A 19,581-nucleotide genomic window follows, 5' to 3' on the forward strand; every position below is an offset into this window, starting at 1 on the left:
CGGCGGGTTTTCAATGCTCCATGCAGGTTATTCAAGAAGATGTCGACCGGAAGGAGAAACAAAATGAAAAAAGAAAAACCCATCCAGGAGGGTGGGAAGGAACCTTGTGAGTCAGGGCGGGGAGGGTCCACCTTGTTCTCAATGAATTATCTACAGTGCAGTGGCCAGAGGAAAGTACCACCAATAAGACAGCGTGGTTTGCTAAAGCAGCAATGAAAAGTGGGAAACTACAGTAGTTATAGCTTTTTAAAAATACCCTGCCAACAAGTCCAAACCGACAAGCCCTGAAGGTGCTCGGATGCCACGGGAGGCAGCCGGCGGCCACTGAACATCTCCCTGCCTCCTTCCTCCCCGGGGCCCCCTCTCCCCTTCCGCTGCCCACAGACGATCTGTGGGAGCATGAGGAGTCCGACGGGTCAGCACCAGCGGGAGCCCGGCCTCAGCGGCGGGGGTCGGGGTCAGCCCGGCAGGAACCAGGAGCACCGGCTGCTCTCCAAGTTTGAAGGACTTGATAGGTCTGAAGTGCTTCCCTTGCAGCAGCCCTGGATTCGCGTGCGATTGTGTTAGCAATAACGTTCGTGAACTGCCCCGGGGCTGTCTCCAGAGGCCGGCCAGACCGGGATGCCCAGCGCCAGGAGGGTTGGCAGTGGTTCAGACTCCAACCGGGGAGCGGGGTGGGGATCGTCTGAGCATTTTCCTTATGTACAATGGTCCGTGGAGGCCCCTGCGGGGGTCCCGGTGGGGATCACCCCTCCAAGCGGTCTGTGGGAACTCTTCTTCCCATCACTGGCTTTCTGGGAGGACGAACGAGGCCGGCGCAGAAGCGTTGAACAACTGGAGTGGGGGGCGTGGGGGGCGGGGCGCAGAGTTCCCAGGTCAGCACAGAAGACAGAATCGTGGGGATGACGGGCACCCGGCATCGTGAAGGATGCTCTCTTTGGTCACAAATTAGCTTACAGTTAAAAAGGACCGGGCTGGAGCAGTGGGGGGAGGGAGAACTGAAACCCAGTGCGGTGTTGGCTAGCGGGGCGCTGGTGGGTACCCGGTGGGCGAGGCCGGCCTGGCGGGGGCTCCTGGGAGGAAGGAAGGGGCAGTTGCATATCGAGTGAACGAACGTGGTTTCCAGGGGGAGAACGGGGCAGCCCCCTCAGTGGGCCCCGGGCTCCGAGTCCTCGGGGCCGAAATGCCGGAGGAGTCGCTGGAGGTCGCGCTGGAGGTCGTCCTGCGCCAGGGCTTCGGGGACGTCTTCCAGGCGCTCCAGGTAAACGCGCTGGCCGTGCTGGTCCTTCACCACGGCCCTCTTTTGGATGCTGGCCTTACTCATGGTGGTCCTGAGGGAGAGCAGGGTGGAAAGAGTTAGGGGCCCACACAAGGCTGCAGGGGCAGGGTGGGCGGTGTGGGGAGGGGGGTCTCTGCACTCAATCCCCGCCTCCCCACCGGGATCCTTCTGCCCTAAGACATTAGCACACAAACAAGCTTCTTTACCTGAATTTGGGTGTTTTTTTTTTTTACATTGAGGGCGTTTGGGGGCCACACCTGGTCGTGCTCAGGGCTCACTCCTGGCTCTGTTCTCAGGGCTTACTCCTGGCCGGTTTTCTATAATGCTGGGGTTCAAACCCTGGTCAGCCATCCGTGCAAGCCAAGTGCCTTATCCCCTGTCCTGTCTTTCTCCGGCCTTTCACCTGTCTGGGAAAAAATGAGTCCCCCCATTCCCCTTCATCCCTCCACCGACCCCCTCCACCAGAATGAACAGCAAGAGTTTTGAAAGTGCACTGTGGAACAAGAAGTGTTTTAGCAAACTTGAAGGGATGTTTGGGATCTCCAAAAGCATGCTTTCTTCGATGCCAAATGGAAGATACTCAGACACTTAGAAGGAAACCAAATGAAGGGTACTGGTTTGGAAGAGCAGGGTTCTTCTTCGAGTGGAGGTTCCATCCCTAGGCTCTTTGTTGTGGGTTTTTTTGGGGGGGCGGGTCAGGAGAGGTTTGGGGAGGCCAAACCTAGCACTGCTCAGGATTTACTTCTAGCTCTCTGCGCTGGTGGGGGTAGGGGGACCATATGTGGTGCTGAGGATGAATCCCGAATGAGTGTCATATGAGGCAAGCTCCCTCCTACCCACTAGACTCTCTCCGGCCTTCCCTAAGTCCTTTGCTCACAGGCTTAAGGTAAAGACTGTTTAATTCATTTAAAGTCCCTTTGTTCCCAGCCCTTAGCTGTCATATCCTGACACCAACTTCCAGAAGATGTTGTAAGAAATCTTCCAAGACACACAAGGAAGAGAATCCCTGCTCATTCTTATTCTTGGGAAGCGGGCATGAAGTTCTGGAAGTTTCATCTGGAGAGGGTAGGGAAGAGAGGATGAGGGCAAGGGGAGCAAGAGTAACCCCTCCTGGGGCTGGACAGATGGACAGCAGCAGCTCGCTTGCCTTGGACACAGACAAGTGGGTTCGAGCCCTGGCATGCCACAGGGTCTCCCAAGCACTGCCAGGAGGGATTCCTAAATGCAGAGCCAGGAGGAACCCCTGAGCAATGCCGAGTATGGTTCCCCCTCTCCCTGCCCCCAAAAGTAACCTACTCCTCTCTTCTTGGCAGTCCTGTACTTTATATAATTTTTATCTCAAGTCTTTGAAGGGGCTACAAGGCATTCTGTGAGCCCCCACTTTCTCCGACAGCCTTGCCACCCATCTTAGATAGGCAAGCCTGAGGGTGCCATGGCTTTCCACCCTCTTTTTTTTGCAGCCTACCCATAGAGGACTCTATGGCCCATCACCCTCCCAGCTCCACTCACTGGCAAACCCCACTCTGCAGTCGGCAAAGGAGCGGAGAACAGGTACTCCTGGCCAAACGCTTTTCCTCTAGGACTATGGAAATAGAATCTCAGCAAACTTAAGTCATGTTCCAAAAAACAAACAAAAAAATAAATAAAACACCAAAACCAAAGCCCAGTCAGTACACAGTGAGGTCAAAGAGCCCAAGAGCTATAGGCACCACCACGCCAAGATGCAGTGTCCAACCCCGCCCCCCCCCCCACACACATACACACACCACCACCACCACACACACCTAGAGGCATAGGCAACTCATCCTGACTGCACCTGCCTGACCTGACGGGTGCTTGGGGTCCTGAGGCTGGGCTTCCGCTCGGGGGCTGCCCTCGTCCCTACCTCCTCACACCTCGGAGCATTTAAGAGCAGCCTTGCTCTTGCCAATGGGAGTCCTCCAGCCCAAATGCTTTCAGCATGATTTTAGGATGCTTCGTGTCCCTCTTCACTCCTCGTTCTTACTGACCCCTTTGACGCCACATGAGGAGTCCTGTCTCCAGAACCGAATTTAAACGTGCTCCATGGGAAAAGGAGATTGAATCTGGTTTCCAGGGAGTACGTTAGAGGATGTCTCACCAAGTGTTCTGTATCCCTTCGAGTAGGCAAATGCAGAGTTCCATCTGCCAAGAGCCAGAAGCCCTGATGGCTCTGGGGGTCAGGACAACCTGGTTTGGGATAAGCAAGTCCAGATGCAGAGACTTACAGAGAAGAATAATTTATTTACTTATACGCCAATAGGAGGAGGGGGTGTGGGGGGGGGGGGGGCGGCGGCGGACTGAACTTCCTCTGCAGGAAAAGCTGCTTGCAGCTTGGCCAGTCTCTGCATCTATTCGGGTTCCGAGATGTGGTGAAGGAAAGTTGGTTGGGTTTAAGTCTCAGTGATTGGATGAAATACTTGGAAGTTGAGTGCACAAAGAGGGCTTTCTCCCCAAGGCAGGCAGCAGCATTAAAGTTCTGGAGCAATTACACTCTCTCAGCTCTAACTGCCTGCCTCTGCTTTCCCCAGTGTCTGGAGGGCGGGACCGGGACAAAACCTTTCCTTTCACTCCTCAAATTATCAGGTTCTGTGGGCTCAAAATAGCTCCCGAGTACTACGGAAGGAAGACAGTCTCCCGTGCCTCTTCAATGAAGTGCAAAGCACCATAGTAACCAGAATTTCTGTTGTGTCTTTCTTTTCTCTGCGAGGCCCGAGAACATTTTATTAATCTGTATGTGCTGCTAAGACTGAGAGAGGAGAGAGAGGAGACTGAAGCAAGAAGCCAGAAGTCTGCACTTCAGAGGCCCAAGGGAGGCCAGGGCTGGCCCAGGGGGCATCACAAGGCATGCCCAGGAGGGGCACAAAGCCAGACTAGCTAGTTGCTGCCCTACCACTGGCTTCGGTCATCCACGCCCCTACATCACATTCCCCAGAAGAGCCTTCGGGTTTCTGGGATGGAAGACCAGGCTCCCTGTGATCACTCACTCACATGCAGCAGCATCAAATGGCTTGTGAGGGGCAAGCAGGACCCTCCCCAATAACAACCTCCTGAGACAGAGTGGAAGGCAGAGGCCCCTAGGTTAAGGTGGCCTCAGCGCAGGCTCGTTGAATGGAACCACACAGAGCTGTCCTTCCGGGAAACAGGTTCCAGTAGGTGCGCTGAGGGATGGCATGCCCAGGAGTCCGGCTACCCAACCTCTTAAAGCATCAGGGAGATACAAGCATGCCACAGGGACAGAAGTGTGGAGTCATGAAGGACACAAGTGGGGATGCTAGTATTCCTCCCTTAAAACCGGAAGGCTTTTCCGAAATGTTAGTTTGCAAACCAGCACTCCATGCCAACCCGAACCTTTTAATGACTGATCCATCCTCTCTCAGGATTTCCTTCTCTACTAAGCTGGGGAAGTGGACTTTCAGCTGGCTACCTGTGTAACTCAGGGCCTGAGCAAGGATAGAGGGAAAGAAGACAAAACCCATCAGACAGACGTGATCATGACCTGCCACTTGGCTCAGTGCAAAAGCAATCCCTTGAAAGCAATCCCTGAGGTGCATCTCCTGTGGTGTTTCACAGGCTGAGCTGTGGTATTTTTTCAAAATACCGCTAACTGCCATCCACACTGGCTGATGGAAAGGCTTTCTCGCCTTTCTCACATTCTCCACTGCTCTGTTCAGACTAACAAGAAATATCACAAACTATGGCAAAAGTAAAGGGCAAACAAAGCCCAAGACATGTCATTTGGGTTATTTAGTGTTCGATCATCTGACATCACTGTATTTGATCACTATATTTTGATAAAAAATATAAAGGACTAAAATCATTTGAGTAAGGTGTGCACTGTGTGCTGCAGAAAACATAGAAACACATTTGCACATACAGGAGAAGGCCTATGTTTCACATCTAACTGCAAATATTTTGATAGCAAAAATGAGTGTCTGTGCATGTTTGCACATGTGCATTGTGACTTAGTCAAAAACCCTAGGGCCAGATGTATTTCAGAATTCAGAATTTTCACCCCTTTGGGATTTTGGGGGGATTTTTTTTTAATATAAGGCATCTATACCACTATTCCAATACTTCAGCCGGAAGACAGCCGGAATCTTATATGGACACCTGCTAACATAACTACAGCAAAAATAGTAGTCTGAGGTATGATACAAATCTTCCCAGCATTAGAGCTTCCAGTCAGTTTGAATTCCTTTTTTGCCCAGAATTAGCTTGCCACTAACTTGTAAGCCTTGTTCTGGATTTTAAGATTCCCGAATTTTTAGAATCATAAAGATTTATGAATTTGTCACTTGTGGATACGTTTCCTAACTGCTAGGAAGCAGAAACTTAAACATGAGTGCTTTTGCCGCACATGACTAAAGAAATAAATCTGAATTTTCTTTCATGTCTATTATTTGCGATACATGAGAATATTAGTTAAAAATTACTTGAGATATGTCTATTTCTATCATATTACTTGATGCTGTAAACTAATAATATTATCAATAATTAATTAAAATTAATAGAATAATTAACTTCCACTAACAATGGACTTATTCTCCAACTCTATAGTTACTGAATCTGATTTGGAAGAATCAGTGACTCCTGCTTATCTGGATGTTTATTTGGAAAAATCAACATTATTTGGGGGTCGTTTTTGGGCACTCCCAGATCTGTGCCAGGGATCAAACCAGGGGTGGCTGCATGTAAGGCCAGCACCTTAATCCCTGCAATATCTTTTAAGCCCCGTATCTGCATTTTCAGAAGCTCTTCAGGCTGCAGGTATGGCTGAGTCGTAGAATGCATCTCACATAAAAGGCCCTGGGTTTGAGCCCACATACCATCCTCCCCAAAATTTTGTGTTTTATACAAAGCTCTTCGGGTGGTCCAAATGAGCACCTAGGCAGAGGAAGTATTACTGTCTTGCATACATCCTACAAACAGGAAATCTCTTGGTGGATCCCACACCCTTCCATGGATATGCGTATGGAATGACATGATGGAAAATAATTTTTCTCCGACATGAAATAAACACAAAACACAAACACACATACACACCCACAAACCAGAGGGACAGTTTGGCAGCTATACCTCTTCAAAGTCATCTTTGGCTGAAGGAAGGTCAGTGGCTAAGCTAGAGTCCCCCAGGTGCTTCTCCATCCTCTCTCCGTGGACCAGTGTGGTTTTCACCACCTTGCTGACTCTGCGGCCCTCCACGGGTTCAGCCTGAAAGTGGGAGTCGCTGGACAAAAGGCTGGGCTCATACAGAGTCACCTGATAAGTGAAGGACACACGACATACAATGTCTGACTGCCAAAAAGTGAGGAGGACGACATTCTCTATGCTTTGGGGAGAGGGGAAAAAAAGCAAACACAACCTTACACTGTCATCTGACAAGAAAAAGTAGTTGGGGGAACAAAAATGAAATAAAATCAAACATAAGCTCTATAACCAGTTAGTGATATCCCTGAAATCATTCTTTGGTTTTTGTTTTTATTTTTGCTTTTGGGGTCACACCCAGCGATGCTCAGAGGCTGCTCCTGGCTCTGCACTCAGGAATTACTCCTGGCCATGCTCGGGTGGCCATATGGAATGCAGGGGATCCAAAGGATCCAAACCAGCCACGTGCAAGGCAAACACCTTACCCGTTGTGCTATTGCTTTGGCCCTATCCCGTAATAATTTTGTCTAGAGTTACTTCAGAAAAGCTGACCACTCACATCAGTCATGGGAATGGAAAATGTAGAAATGGATACATGAGGAGCAGCTCAACACAGTCTGTGTATGAACTGTCTTTCCCCAGCTCTAAGTTACATGTTTGGATGGGAGATAGATAAAATTGACCCCCTAAATGAGGAGCCTCTGCAGATACGGGAAAACTGAAAAAGCAGCACATTTCCAGGTTCTGTGTGTCTCAGAACAAAATGAGGGAGGATCTTTGCACGTGAGTGAGAAATTTACCCCATCATCTAAGACAGAGACTGATGATGGTCTTGGAAGAAAAAAGTAAACCAGAGGGAAATAATACCACCCGCATCAAGAACTTTTCTGGAGCTGAGCTGAGTGGCTCAGAGGGACAAAGATTTCTTTCAGATTCCTAGAGTTTCATGCTACCGCAGCGCCTGCCCACCAAGTGGGACTCAGGGCTTTCTGAAACCTCCTAACTCTCGGGTTTGTGGTGTGCTCAACTTTGAAAGACACTGGAACAAAATTTAAAAGGATCAAGACAATGAGGATGATGGCCACCAATGATGGTGATGGAAAGGCTCCAACAAGCCACCAAGGAAGCGATGAAGGCAGACGGCCGTGCCCACGGAAGGCCACGCCCCACCTGTGGCTACACACGGGGGGGCCTCACCTCTGATTGCTGGGTGTCACTCTTCAATACCACCCGCTTGATGACCTTGGAGTATCCATCCCCTTCCTCAATGTGCACCGGCTCCTGGGGCGTTCCCTGCATGGTGATCTCCTCCGTCTCAGTGCCGTCGGGAGAGACAAACCGCTTAATGATCTTCCTGGTGACCTGCAAGAACACAGATGGAGTCTTGGATGCAGGGAACCAGGTGGGGACAGGGGGGAGGCCAGGACTCAGGCCAGCCCCGAGCAAGCATGTCTACCCTACCTTCTTCACCACCCGGTGGCCCTGCTCATCCGTGTACTCCTCCTCCGTCACGGACTCCGGGGGGAAGTCCGGCATGTCATCGCCCTAGGCCGGGGAGAGAAAGCGAGCCTGTTGGGTCTCTGGCAGGGCCGTGCACATAGACTCCCCCCACCACCAGGTCCAGTGAGCAAGGTTAGAGAGAACATTCCAGCAGCCATCAGGAATCCCAGCCCGGAGTTCATTTGAAACCAGACCAAAGGAAACCAGAGGTGGGTGAGAGCATGCCTGGGAGATGCTGAATAGAGTTAGGGCAAACTGGAAATAAGCTCAAATCAACAGGTGTGAGGAAAAGCGAGAACGGGCGCTTGACCGTCAGAAGGGACACAGGCTGCATTTCTTCATGAAGGACGTGGAGCAGAGGGCAGGGTTCTGCTTTGTCGGTGACCATGCACGGCGACTCAGGGAACTCGGCACTTCACTCAGGATGCATTGCTCGCCCAGGGGTGCAGAACAGAACGGTCCCAGGCACACGTGCAGCCACTTGCCAGCCGGTACCTGGATGATCACGCGCCGGCGGACCACCCTGGTGGTGACCATGGCCTCCTCATCAGAGCTCACCTCCAGCTCCCCTAACTCCCGGATGAGCTCCTGGCGGGAATCAGGGAAGCACCGTTGGGTTCACGGCTCTCCAGAAGCATCTTTGCTATTACCTAGGTTTCTGCCCTAAGTTGTCCTGTTCTTCTGAGAATTTTTTTTTCTTTTTGGGTCATACCCAGTGATGCACAGAGATTACCCCTGGCTCTGCACTCAGGAATTACTCCTGGTGGTGCCAAGGGACCATACTGGATGCCGGGGATTGAACCTGGGTCGGCCGTGCGCAAGGCAAATGCCCTACCTGCTGTACTATTGCTTCGGCCCTCTTCTGAGAAGTTTTAATTCAGAAGAGACCTTTGGGATGGGAGTGGGCGAAAGCCACCCCCTCTCAAGCTTCTTGGAGAAGATAATCCCAGGATTGGATTCCTAGAGGTATGTGAGCAAAATATATTCAGAGCTAAGCCACACAAAATCCTTAAGAGCCATTGGTATTGGCTTGGGCGGTGGTAGTTAACACAGATAGAGAAATGTCAGTTTCTTATAGGAGAACTCTGTACAGGAAGCTAACATTTCCCGTAACTATTATCTAGTCAAAGTGCATCTCTCTGGGGTTAGGGAAGGCAGGAGAAGAATAATTTTAGGTTCATTTGCGAGAAAGTAGAGTTTCAGAGGCCAATCCGACATATAGGCCTGCTGCAATTTTAGATGAGAGCATATGGCTCAATCGCCATATACGGAATAACTTCTAAGTGGAATGCAATTAAAGGGGAAAAAAAAGTCTAAATTTTCTCAGGAGAGCTTAAAATACTCAGTATATTTTTATAGTCTTTCAACTCAAGGAAAATATGCAAATTTGAGACCAAATTATATGCTAAATACATTGAAGAAGCTGCCGCCTAGAAAAACGGTTAGCACGAAAAGTGACGAAAATTGGATCTTCAAGTTATGATCATGAGAAGTTCAGGGTCAAAAAGGAAGCTTAAGAGAGAGATTAGGATATTCATGGAAAATCAGCAGAAGGTCCCCAAGAAGTATCTGGAATGCCTTTAGATGAGAGATGATGCGTGTATGTAAGTAGCCAGCTACCAGCCTCCGGGCCCTTAGACCACTCCCGGAATTTAGAATTTCAAACTGCGTCTATGAAATATTTTGTATGCTCGGGGGCCACCCCAGCAGTGCTCAGGGATCATTCCTGGTGAGGCTCAGGGATCTTAGGTGGTGCCTCAGGTAAACTCAGGTAAACTCAGGAGCAGATGTCACCCTATGGGGACTAATCAGAACCGGAGATTAAGCTGCAAAATATGTTTATATTGCCTTTGTTTTTTGGGCTGGAGTGATAGGACAGTGGTAGGGTGTTTGCCTTACAAGCGGCCAACATGGCCGACCCAAGTTCAATTCCTCCACCCCTATCGGAGAGCCCGGCAAGCTACCAAGAATATCTTGCTTGCATGGCAGAGCCTGGCAAGCTACCCGTGATGTATTCGATATGCCAAACACAGTAACTACAAGTCTCATGATGGAGACGTTACTGGGCCCACTCGAGCAAATCGATGAACAACAGGAGGACCGTGACCGTGACCTTTGTTTTTATCCCTAAAGCTTTTTCTTTTTTAAATCTTTTTAGGTAACTCATCCTTTACTACTGAGTTGTAGACTGAGGCCTCAAAAACACTTTGACCTATATAAAGCTTTTGACCTATATAAAGTCTTTGAATTTTGAAAAGGAAAAAATTTTATATACAATTTATTTTAAATTAAGTTGAATTCAAAGACTCTCACTTTGTGGAGGTAGGGGGGAGTTAGGCCACATCTGGCTATGCTCAGGGGTCACTTCTGATGGTTCTTAGGGATCAAATGCAATGCTTGGGAATAAACTCGGGTGAGCCACAAGAAAGAATGGAGTCTTATTCTCTCTCTCTCTCTCTCTCTCTCTCTCTCTCTCTCTCTCTCTCTCTCTCTTCACTCTTCAGGAGAACTGGTCTAGAAAGCCAGATCTGGGCCCTCCTCTACCCGCTGAGGTTCGTTCTGACCCAGGAAATCCAAGGACGAGTGAAGGCCCGAGTTGGGCGCTGACGAATGCGAACCACTGACATCATGGGTGAAAGGAAGTCCTGAAGGCAGTGTCCTGCCGTCTTCACAATGTCAAAATTCAAGGACAAATGAAAGCTACAATCTCATGCTATTCTCAAGTTTTTCTCCTGTGAACATTTTCATTCATATTTTACATTCCTGTCATATGCTATTTTGCCCAAAGCAATGCAAGTCATGAATAACAAATCTTTATGGCTCCACTTAAATATCTGAAAGACGGAACTTTCCAACAGGTTCTGAAAATCTTTCAAAGACACAGTTTGTCTCCACTTTGGTGGAGAAATAATTGACTCATCCCCTTGTATAAGATGAAGGCGGACAGCGGGGTGGGGGATGCAAGTGGACATACATTTTCTATGTCGTTACATGTATTTGCACATACTGTGAAATTACTACAACAGGTCAACTAACATCCACCTTCTCATAGAAGAATAAAGGAAAAAGGTTTTCTCTTCATGGTGAGCCTTTAGGTTTTTTTGTCTTATCATCTTTTCATGTCCAGCCACTAGGCTGTAGGTCACATCACTGATGTTCCCCAACCTCATAACCCAAGTCAAGACTGGACGTCTCTACCCCCTCACAGCTCCCCTCTGACCCCCAGCCTACACCCCTGCAAGCCACACTATGGGTCAACTTCACCATTAGAGCCAGAAACCAGTTTTAAATGCTCTTTTTTTTTTTTTTTGGTAAGTCACCCTTAAAATATAGAAGAAGGTCTCCAATTAAACTAACCCTTCAGCAAAGAAGCCTTATATTTTCTTTTGATTAATTGGTTTTAGTTTGGGGGCCACACCCAACGGTGCTCAGGGAGCAAACTTTGGATGGTCGTGTGCAAGGCAAGAACCTTACCAGTGGTACTACTGCTCTGGCCTTCAAAATTTATTAGATGTACTGAATTTGAAAAGCAGTATCAGGTATATTATGACAGGCATATTAATTTTCTTTTCTTTTTTTCTTTTTGGGTCACACCCAGCTATGCTCAGGGGTTCCTCCTGGCTCTGCACTCAGGAATTACTCCTGGCAGTGCTTGGGGGACCATATGAGATGCTGGAAATCGAATCTGGGTCAGCTGCGTGCAAGGCAAATGCCCTACCCGCTGTACTATCACTCTAGCCCGCGTATTAGTTTTCTTGGAAAGGAAAGGAAAGAGGAGGGTTTCAATGCTACATGGAAGATCTATCTGATCTAGAATTAGTCTTCTGCATCACCCCCCCTCCCCCGCCAAGATTCACTGCTCTTAAAGGGACTGCTGGTAGCAAAGGCAAGGAATGAGGCAACCATTCACCCTTACACAATGGGAAGAGAATGAGCTGTCAGAGAAATGGAAACCAGGAGAAGGTCTGTCTCTCCTCACAGGCCAGGGTGGGGAGGACGGTCTTACCTTCTCGAATGCCGCGTCTCCGTCCGGCCTCTCACAGGCCCGGGGCTGCTCATCGGTAGACTCCATGATGACGAGGCTGGTTTTCCTTGGAGAACCTTCCTCCTTGGGTTCGGGGGGCTCCTCGGGCTCCTGTATGATGGGGGCGTCCACCCGCTCCCCAGAGGCTGGGGTCTGGAGGTACAGCGTCTCCCGAGAGACATCAGGGCTGGTGACCTCCTCAGGGGTCTTGTGGGGAGAGCCAGGCTCTGCTGTGGCCTTGGGTGTCTCAGACCCTTCTGTCCCCGGGGAGGTGACACTGGAACAGAGAAGCTCCATGAGAGGCTGGAGCCCACGTTTCCCCCCCCCATCCACGCTGGAGCAACAGCACAGGCAGGGAAAATGGCGCTCATCTCCATGGATGGGAAGCCCACAGAGGTTTCATGCATTTGGCCAAGCAACGCAATGTGAAGAGAAATCAGTCTCTCAACTGTAGCACAGACACAGCTCCTTGCTTGCCTGACTGGATCAGGCGGATTCTAGACATAAAAGAGTGACCCTACCATATCTCACTGTTGCCTCATCAACAAAATGATGAGCTCTGGGTCATAGCAGAGATTTGACCACAATGATCTCCAGAGAGTGAGAACAAGGATCAAAATACGAAATTCCTTTTTTCTTTTCAGGAGAGCAGGGAGCATACTCAGTGGTACTCCCTGCACTGCTCGGGAGGGGACCCACACAGCCCTGGAGATGGACATGGGGTTCCCACATGCCAGACCAGTGTGCCAACATTTTGAGTATACTATTGGCCACTATTCCGCTTTTATTTTTGTTTTCTCTAGGCTGGAGTGATAGCACAGTGGTAGGGCGTTTGCCAACTTGGCCGACCTGAATTCGATTCCTCTGCTCCTCTTGGAGAGCCCGGCAAGCTACTGAGAGTATCTCGCCCGCACGGCAAAGCCTGGCAAGCTACCCATGGCGTGTTCGATATGCCAAACACAGTAACAACAAGTCTCACAATGGAGACGTTACTGGGCCTGCTCAAGCAAATCAATGAACGGGAGGACAGTGCTAGCTCTGACCTGTGCTGATGGAAGCCATAAGAAAGGATTTTATTTGTTTATTTATTTATTTATCTTTTTGGGTCACACCCGGTGATGCTCAGAGGTTACTCCTGGCTCTGCACTCAGGAATTACTCCTGGCAGTGCTCGGGGAGCCATATGGGATGCTGGGAATCGAACCCGGGTTGGCCTTGTGCAAGGCAAACACCCTGCCCACTGAGAAAAGGTTATATAAGTGGATCTGCTTGGTGACACCCCCCGCCCCTGGTGCCCACTAGGTCTGGTGTGTCTCTGAAATAGGCAGTGGAGAGATTTTCCACACCCCCACCCCACCCCACCCCAAACTTACAAGTATTCTTGCTGATGTTCGAGGGGCGATGTCTGCAGCGTGTCTGGAGTTTTCCCTGAGACGTCCTGTGGCCCATGGTCCTTGAGAAGGAGCTCAGTGGCGGGGCCGTCAGGCTTGGGGACGCAGTCCTGAAAAGTGGAATAGCCGACGGAGATGTCCTCCTCGGAGACCATGGGGGGCTGATCGGAGGCCTCGCTCTCCTTTGAGGCTGCGGGCCGCGTCTTCTGCTTGCGCTGCGCTTCCTCGGGAAGGACCGAGAAGTCTGCAAGGAGAAGGTCCCTCAGGGCACGGCAAGGGCCAGGGGCTGGACCAGGTTCTGGTTCCAGCAATGATGGGACCCTGTCTGCCTTCTCGGGTCCCCTCACCTACAAGAGCAAGCATGGAGCCAAGGACACAAGACCAGATAAAGAAACCAGCCTGCGCCATGTTCAAGGCCACTCTCCACACGCTTGGATGAGCCTCACCCAAGAGGAAACTGGCAGAAAAACCCAGGTATGCGGGAACCCATGACTGAGATCTCCAAGCCTGCTCAGATCAATACTGGGACTCCTTCCCCCCCAGCTCCCCAGTTTTTCAGTAGCTTGGCAGTCACACCCACAAACTGCCCCCAGCGCATGTCATCTCATCAACAGCCAAGACCCAGAGACTATAATCTAAAGCTCCAGGAAGAGAATAACGCAGAATTTCCTGGACCTCTTACACTCTACCTCACCTACTTATCCAAAGTAGCACACAATTGTTTGGTTTTAACATACTTGCTTGTATTCTCTTATATTCGGGCTTAAATGGCTCCAGAATGAAATACAACAACCTTCACACACTTTCCTCTTATTGTGCTGCTCGGTGGAGGGATTGGTGTTTGAACATTATCTGTACTATTGTGATATAGTTCACAAATGAACCACTGTGAACTACCTTTATGAAAATAAAATATATATATATAAAAAGAGAGAGGAAAAAAAAAAAAAGAACTTGGCCTGACCACAGCTCGACACTACCCAAGTAGAACAGGTGAAATCTTGCTGTCTGCTTTAATGTGGACGGGATAAATGGGCAACAGGTCAAGAGAAGTCGGACCACTTCCTACTGACCTCATTCATCTGCGGGATTTAAGGGAAAAAAGCAAGAGAATGGAAAGTGTTCAATGATGATGTGGACTTGGAATAAAGACCTGTGCTCGCTGTGTTAAAGGGACTCGGGGTAGGGAAGGAAAAAGCTAACGAGACGTGATGCTAGGACAGTAAGTGACAATGACTAAAGTCTGATTAGGGTAGATCCTAGAGAATGTTCTGGAGGGAATGGGGAGAGGGAGATGATGCAGGTGATTTAGACACAGTTTTTTAAAGTACTTTACGAGATGGGGCTAGAGACATAATACAGTGGGTAGTATGGCTGACCTGAGCTCTGTCCCTGGTTCCCTGTACGGGTTCCCCAGCCCTGACAGGAATGATCCCTGAGCACAGAGCCAGGAGTAAGCCCTGAGCACTACGGATGTCCCACCAACCCCGTATCCCCCAAAGAAAAGATTTACTTTTAAAAATGAATGCAGGAACAGAGCAATCATACTGGGTGCATGAGAATAAAAGGCAGTATTGATTTCACACACACATACATACACACACATACTCACACACATGCACATACATACACGCACATACATATGCACACATGCACACACACATGCTCATGCACGCACACACATACATACACACATATGCACACACCCACACATATACACATACTCACACACACGCACACACAGAGACTAACTCCAGAGATAGGCCGGAGGGCTCAGTGTGGAATCTGGGGAGGCATTTCAGCTCAGCCTGTTGGCACTCAGGGCCCAGCTCTGCTCTCCCCTGGTAATCTCAGGACTCAGGGGTCAAACTCAGAGCCTTGAGCATGCAAAGCACATGCTCCACCACTGAAGCTATTTGAAGACGGGTTCCAGTAAAACATGTGTTCATGTTGTCCAGAAAGGCAGAAGAGGGAAGGGCTAACTTCTAGGTAACTCTAGGAGGGGCCTGAATCTGACAGACAAGGAATGAGATCAGACAGAAAGGAGAGGCCAGGTCAGCAAGGCAAGGCGATTTCACACATTGTCATTTCTGGCAAGGGATGGGAAGGTACTGGGAGACCCTCAGAGACGGTGCATTTGTAGCAAACATACACAGCTGGACGTGGCTCACTTCTAAAGTGCTCCTCAAGGGGCCACAGCAATAGTACAGTGGGGAGGGTGCTTGTCTTGCACATGACTGACCCAGGTTCGAGACTTGGCATCCCATATGGTCCCTTGTGCACAGCCAGGAGTAATTCTTGGTTTGACCCCCAAATCTAAGCGTTCCTCAATCTAGGAAATAAATAAGGGAGACACTGGCTGCTGGGAAGGAAGAGAGCGAGGGATGGGATGAAGGCAGGGAACAACCGGCCATGGGTCAGGGGAGAGTTAGCAGGAATGGGAGGAAGCGGCAGCAGGCTTCAGTGGGGAACCACAGCACAGCCGTGGACCATGAGGTTCTGGGAACCAAGCACGGAGGTGGGCCACTAAGAAACAGCCAAAGACAGGACATAACACCGCTCAGCTGTCGGAAACCAGGGAAGCTTGCCTCTGGAAGGGTCGCGCGAAGTGACATGAGTCAGAGGGAGGAAGATGAAGGCAGGATGGTCTCTCCGTGCGTGCAGGGAGGCAGGGGGGTACAGGGATACGGTGTGGCTGGGTGTGGGAACCTGTCTGGATGAGGTGTGAACACAATGTCACCTCAGTGAAAGAAAGAAGACGTTGACAGGACACAGAGGACATGAAATGAGCCTCCTGGACCACAGCAGTCGGGGACTGAAAGTGTCTCCTTCAAAGTGCTGAGTGCGACTGCAGGTGGGTGTTTGCGTGGCAGCTACTCCATGGGCATAGGTGGGGTCAGCGTCCTGACCCAGAGTCAGATCTGACTGAACCGGAGCCCTGTCTTGGAATTCAGCCGTTAGGACTGAAACACATTTCCATGGGGTCAGAGTGTTCTTTCTTGTTCAGTCCAGTCGTCCTCAACAGAAGAAGGAGAGAAAAGAGACGCAAAGCCTGGACAAGAATCCAGGACGATCTCAGGCAGATCCTCAGAGAACATGTGGCATTTTTTTTTTAATTGACCGTACTTGAACCCTGTCTGTGAGAAACCCATTTCCCTGTTGTTCACAGGGAAGCCAACAGCTGACTAAGAGAGGCTGAAAGGACCGGCGGCCCAGGCAGAAAAGTAGCGAGGGAGGAAGAGAAAGGTGGGACGGGCATCAAAGGCCACCATTCAGCTTCCATAAGAGACACTCCACCCCAGATACTTTTCGCCCCCCCACACACACTACACATATCCACACCCCCACACAACACATGCCAACACACATACTCCACAACCACCACAAGCACTGCACATGCTACCCATGCCCACTGATACACAGCATATGCCTACCACATGTACCCCAGAGTTACTACCCACCCACCACATGCCTACCACACAGACCTCAGTTACCACATACCTCATATATGTCACAGCACACACCCACCACACATGCCCCATATGATAATACCCACCTCATACACACACTACACATGACCCCCCCACACACACACATATACCATCTGACCTTCGCTATGATCCAGGGCAATGGTCTTCTCGATTTCAGCGTAGCTATGGCGTACACGCTCCCCCAAGGACTCTGTGTTGGTCTCCATGAGATGGACAATATCCATCCGGTTGATCTTGGTGAGACACTCAATGAGATTCGTATCTGGAACGTAAGGCGACAGCTGCTTACTATATCCCAGGGGTACTTAAAAACCAAAACTTTCATGTAGCCATCTTACTTAATTCTTAATATCTTCACAGAAAACAACCAGAAAGTGATGAAGGGTCTCAGCAAAAATATGCCAATAGATAAGCAAGAAATAAGCGAAAAATCGGGGCATGGTGTGGGCACAAACCCTAATGGCAGAGTTTCCAGATAATGCACAGAGAGCCTGTCTAGGAGGAATTTCAGACAAAACCAACAGAATTTCAGAGCAGAGCAAACCTTTTGGGTCTCTGTCCCCAGTATTGCACAGGATGTACTTAAACCAAAACATATCTGTAGATTAGTTGAAATTTCATTTCACTGGTGTGTTCTGTCTTTCTACATGTGCAGTCTGACCATCCTCAATAGAAGAAGGGGGAGAGGAAAGAGACGCATGGCCCGTATGAGAATCCAGGATAATCTCAGGCAGATCCTCAGAGAACATGTGGCATTTATTATTGACTGAATCACCGTGAGAATTACAAAGCTATTCATGATTGAGTTTCATTCATACTATGTTCCAACATTCCAACACCCATCCTCTACCAATGTGCACTTCCCAACACTACTCCCCAGTTTCCCTCCTATCACCCCCAACTATCATCCCTCATCCCTCACCCCCCTCCAGCCTGCGTCTATGTGCTCTCTCTCTCTCTCTCTCTCTCACACACACACACACACACACACACACACACACACACACACATTTGGGCATTATGGTTTGCAATACAGATGCTGAAAGTTTATCAGGTATATCCCTTTACCTACTTTCCACACTCAGTTCTTGCCCAGTGTGATCATTTCCAACTATTTTCCAACTATCACTGTCATAATGGTCCCTCTCTCTCTTAATTCCCCTTCAAAACATGTGACAAATTTAGAACAGCTGAGGGAAGGAAGCACGTGTCACTGTGTCACTGCTCTTCTCACTAAAAGAGCAAATACGGTTCATCCTACAGAACATTGACTTAACATGGAGGGAATAAAGGGAGCGGGAAGGGCTTCATGAATGACCAATGAGACAAAGCTCTGCTGACATCCAACAGCATCTAGGAAGAACCTGGTATCAACCCTATCAGCAGCCAGTGGTGGTGGGGACCCTCCACTAGTTGGCGCTGGTCCCGGAACTCTGAGTGAAAACCTAGCTGCAGAGCTCAAGCTTCAGCAATGCCATAGTGGGATCTAAATTGTGTCCAGTAGTACTTCAGCCAGCGCGTGGCTCTGGCAGTACTTCTGCCGCTTTAGTATTCCCTTTACCTGTGGCGTGCTTCCCGTCCCTCTCTAGCCAGTACTTCAACAGCGCGTGGCTCTGGTCTTGCAGGGAGTTCGGGTTCTCAATTCGAATCTGGTGGATTTGCTCCTCAGTGAAATCCAATTCTCGTGCCAATTCTACAAGAGAAAACATGGTGTAAACACATTTCCGCCAAGGTCTTCACAACTAGCCTTGTGATTCTTGCTGGGATGATCTTTCCATTCTTGTAAGTGATGTGGTTCTGTGACTTTTTCCCCCTCCCACTAGCGATCACTCTCACCTGTCTTTGTTCTTCTAGAATTAACCAAAGCTTTCCCCACCCCAGTTAAAACTAGGCCTAGCGCCAATCACTGCCAGCAGAAACTGTACGTTTGAGATAATGATGATAAAATGCATCACATATAAATCTGAAATTCCAAAATGGAGACGAGACCATTAATACTGGCTCATACTCTTAACCAAGACAATGGAAAATGATTTCTCACATGAACTCATCGTGAGATGATGTTTCTAAATGCTATGTATTCTGTTTCTGGGCACTTGAATAAATACTGGTTGTGGCTGTATTACAGGGGTGCGACTCTTTGCTTTGATGTTGCATGAATAAAAGATCTGAGATCATCTAAGTGACCCACAGAAAAAGTCTCAAAGTTTTTCTTTGAAGTTGACTGTGAAGATTCAATCTGGATACTCACACATTATGGGGAATATCTACACAAAGTGCCCTCTCGGATAGATTCCCATGTCTAAGTCATCTCTCCCAAAGCCAACTCCTGTACATCTTCAAGGTCAGTTAGCCAATATCTTTCAAATTAAAAATATGCATACCCATGGTCCAGAGCAATATTACACCAGGTAGAGCATTTCACGTGACCGACCCAGATTTGATCCCCGGCACCACATGTAGTCCACTGAGCCCACCAGGAGTAATTCCTGAGTGCAGGGCCAGGAGTAACCCCTGAGCACTGCTGGGTGTGGCCCAACAAACAATAAAAACACAAAAAAATTACATACCCTTGACTCAACAATTCTACTAGGAATATGACCTCTCTCTCTCTCTCTCTCTCTCTCTCTCTCTCTCTCTCTCTCTCTCTCTCCTCCCTCTCCACATATATACATATATATCATTCACAAAATGTACGAGCCTACAAGAATATTAAAATTTTTTTTTATAG

General features: G+C 49.1%; 1 protein-coding gene across 23 annotated transcripts in view; it reads right to left on the reverse strand.

Moving 5' to 3' along the window:
• Positions 1–850: 850 nt before the first annotated feature.
• ANK2 (ankyrin 2) overlaps positions 851–19,581 on the reverse strand; it is a 494,244-nt gene continuing 475,513 nt past the window's right edge. For 14 of the 23 annotated variants that reach the window (XM_056116842.1, XM_056116844.1, XM_056116841.1 and 11 more), the window contains 8 exons: positions 18,412–18,543; positions 16,969–17,112; positions 13,342–13,603; positions 11,952–12,246; positions 7,907–7,990; positions 7,643–7,807; positions 6,377–6,559; positions 1,175–1,331 (listed from right to left, as the gene is read on the reverse strand). In XM_056116842.1, the coding sequence (XP_055972817.1) occupies positions 1,317–1,331; positions 6,377–6,559; positions 7,643–7,807; positions 7,907–7,990; positions 11,952–12,246; positions 13,342–13,603; positions 16,969–17,112; positions 18,412–18,543 (1,280 nt within the window). In that variant the 3' untranslated portion in view covers positions 1,175–1,316. Of the gene's footprint in view, positions 1,332–4,648; positions 4,741–6,376; positions 6,560–7,642; positions 7,808–7,906; positions 7,991–8,440; positions 8,534–11,951; positions 12,247–13,341; positions 13,604–16,968; positions 17,113–18,411; positions 18,544–19,581 lie in introns of all 23 variants that reach the window. The other 9 variants (XM_056116850.1, XM_056116830.1, XM_056116829.1 and 6 more) reach the window with 2 other exon arrangements.

Source organism: Sorex fumeus, unplaced genomic scaffold (genome assembly GCF_029834395.1).
Source record: "Sorex fumeus unplaced genomic scaffold, SorFum_2.1 ptg000033l, whole genome shotgun sequence".
NCBI classification, from domain to species: Eukaryota; Metazoa; Chordata; class Mammalia; order Eulipotyphla; family Soricidae; genus Sorex; species Sorex fumeus.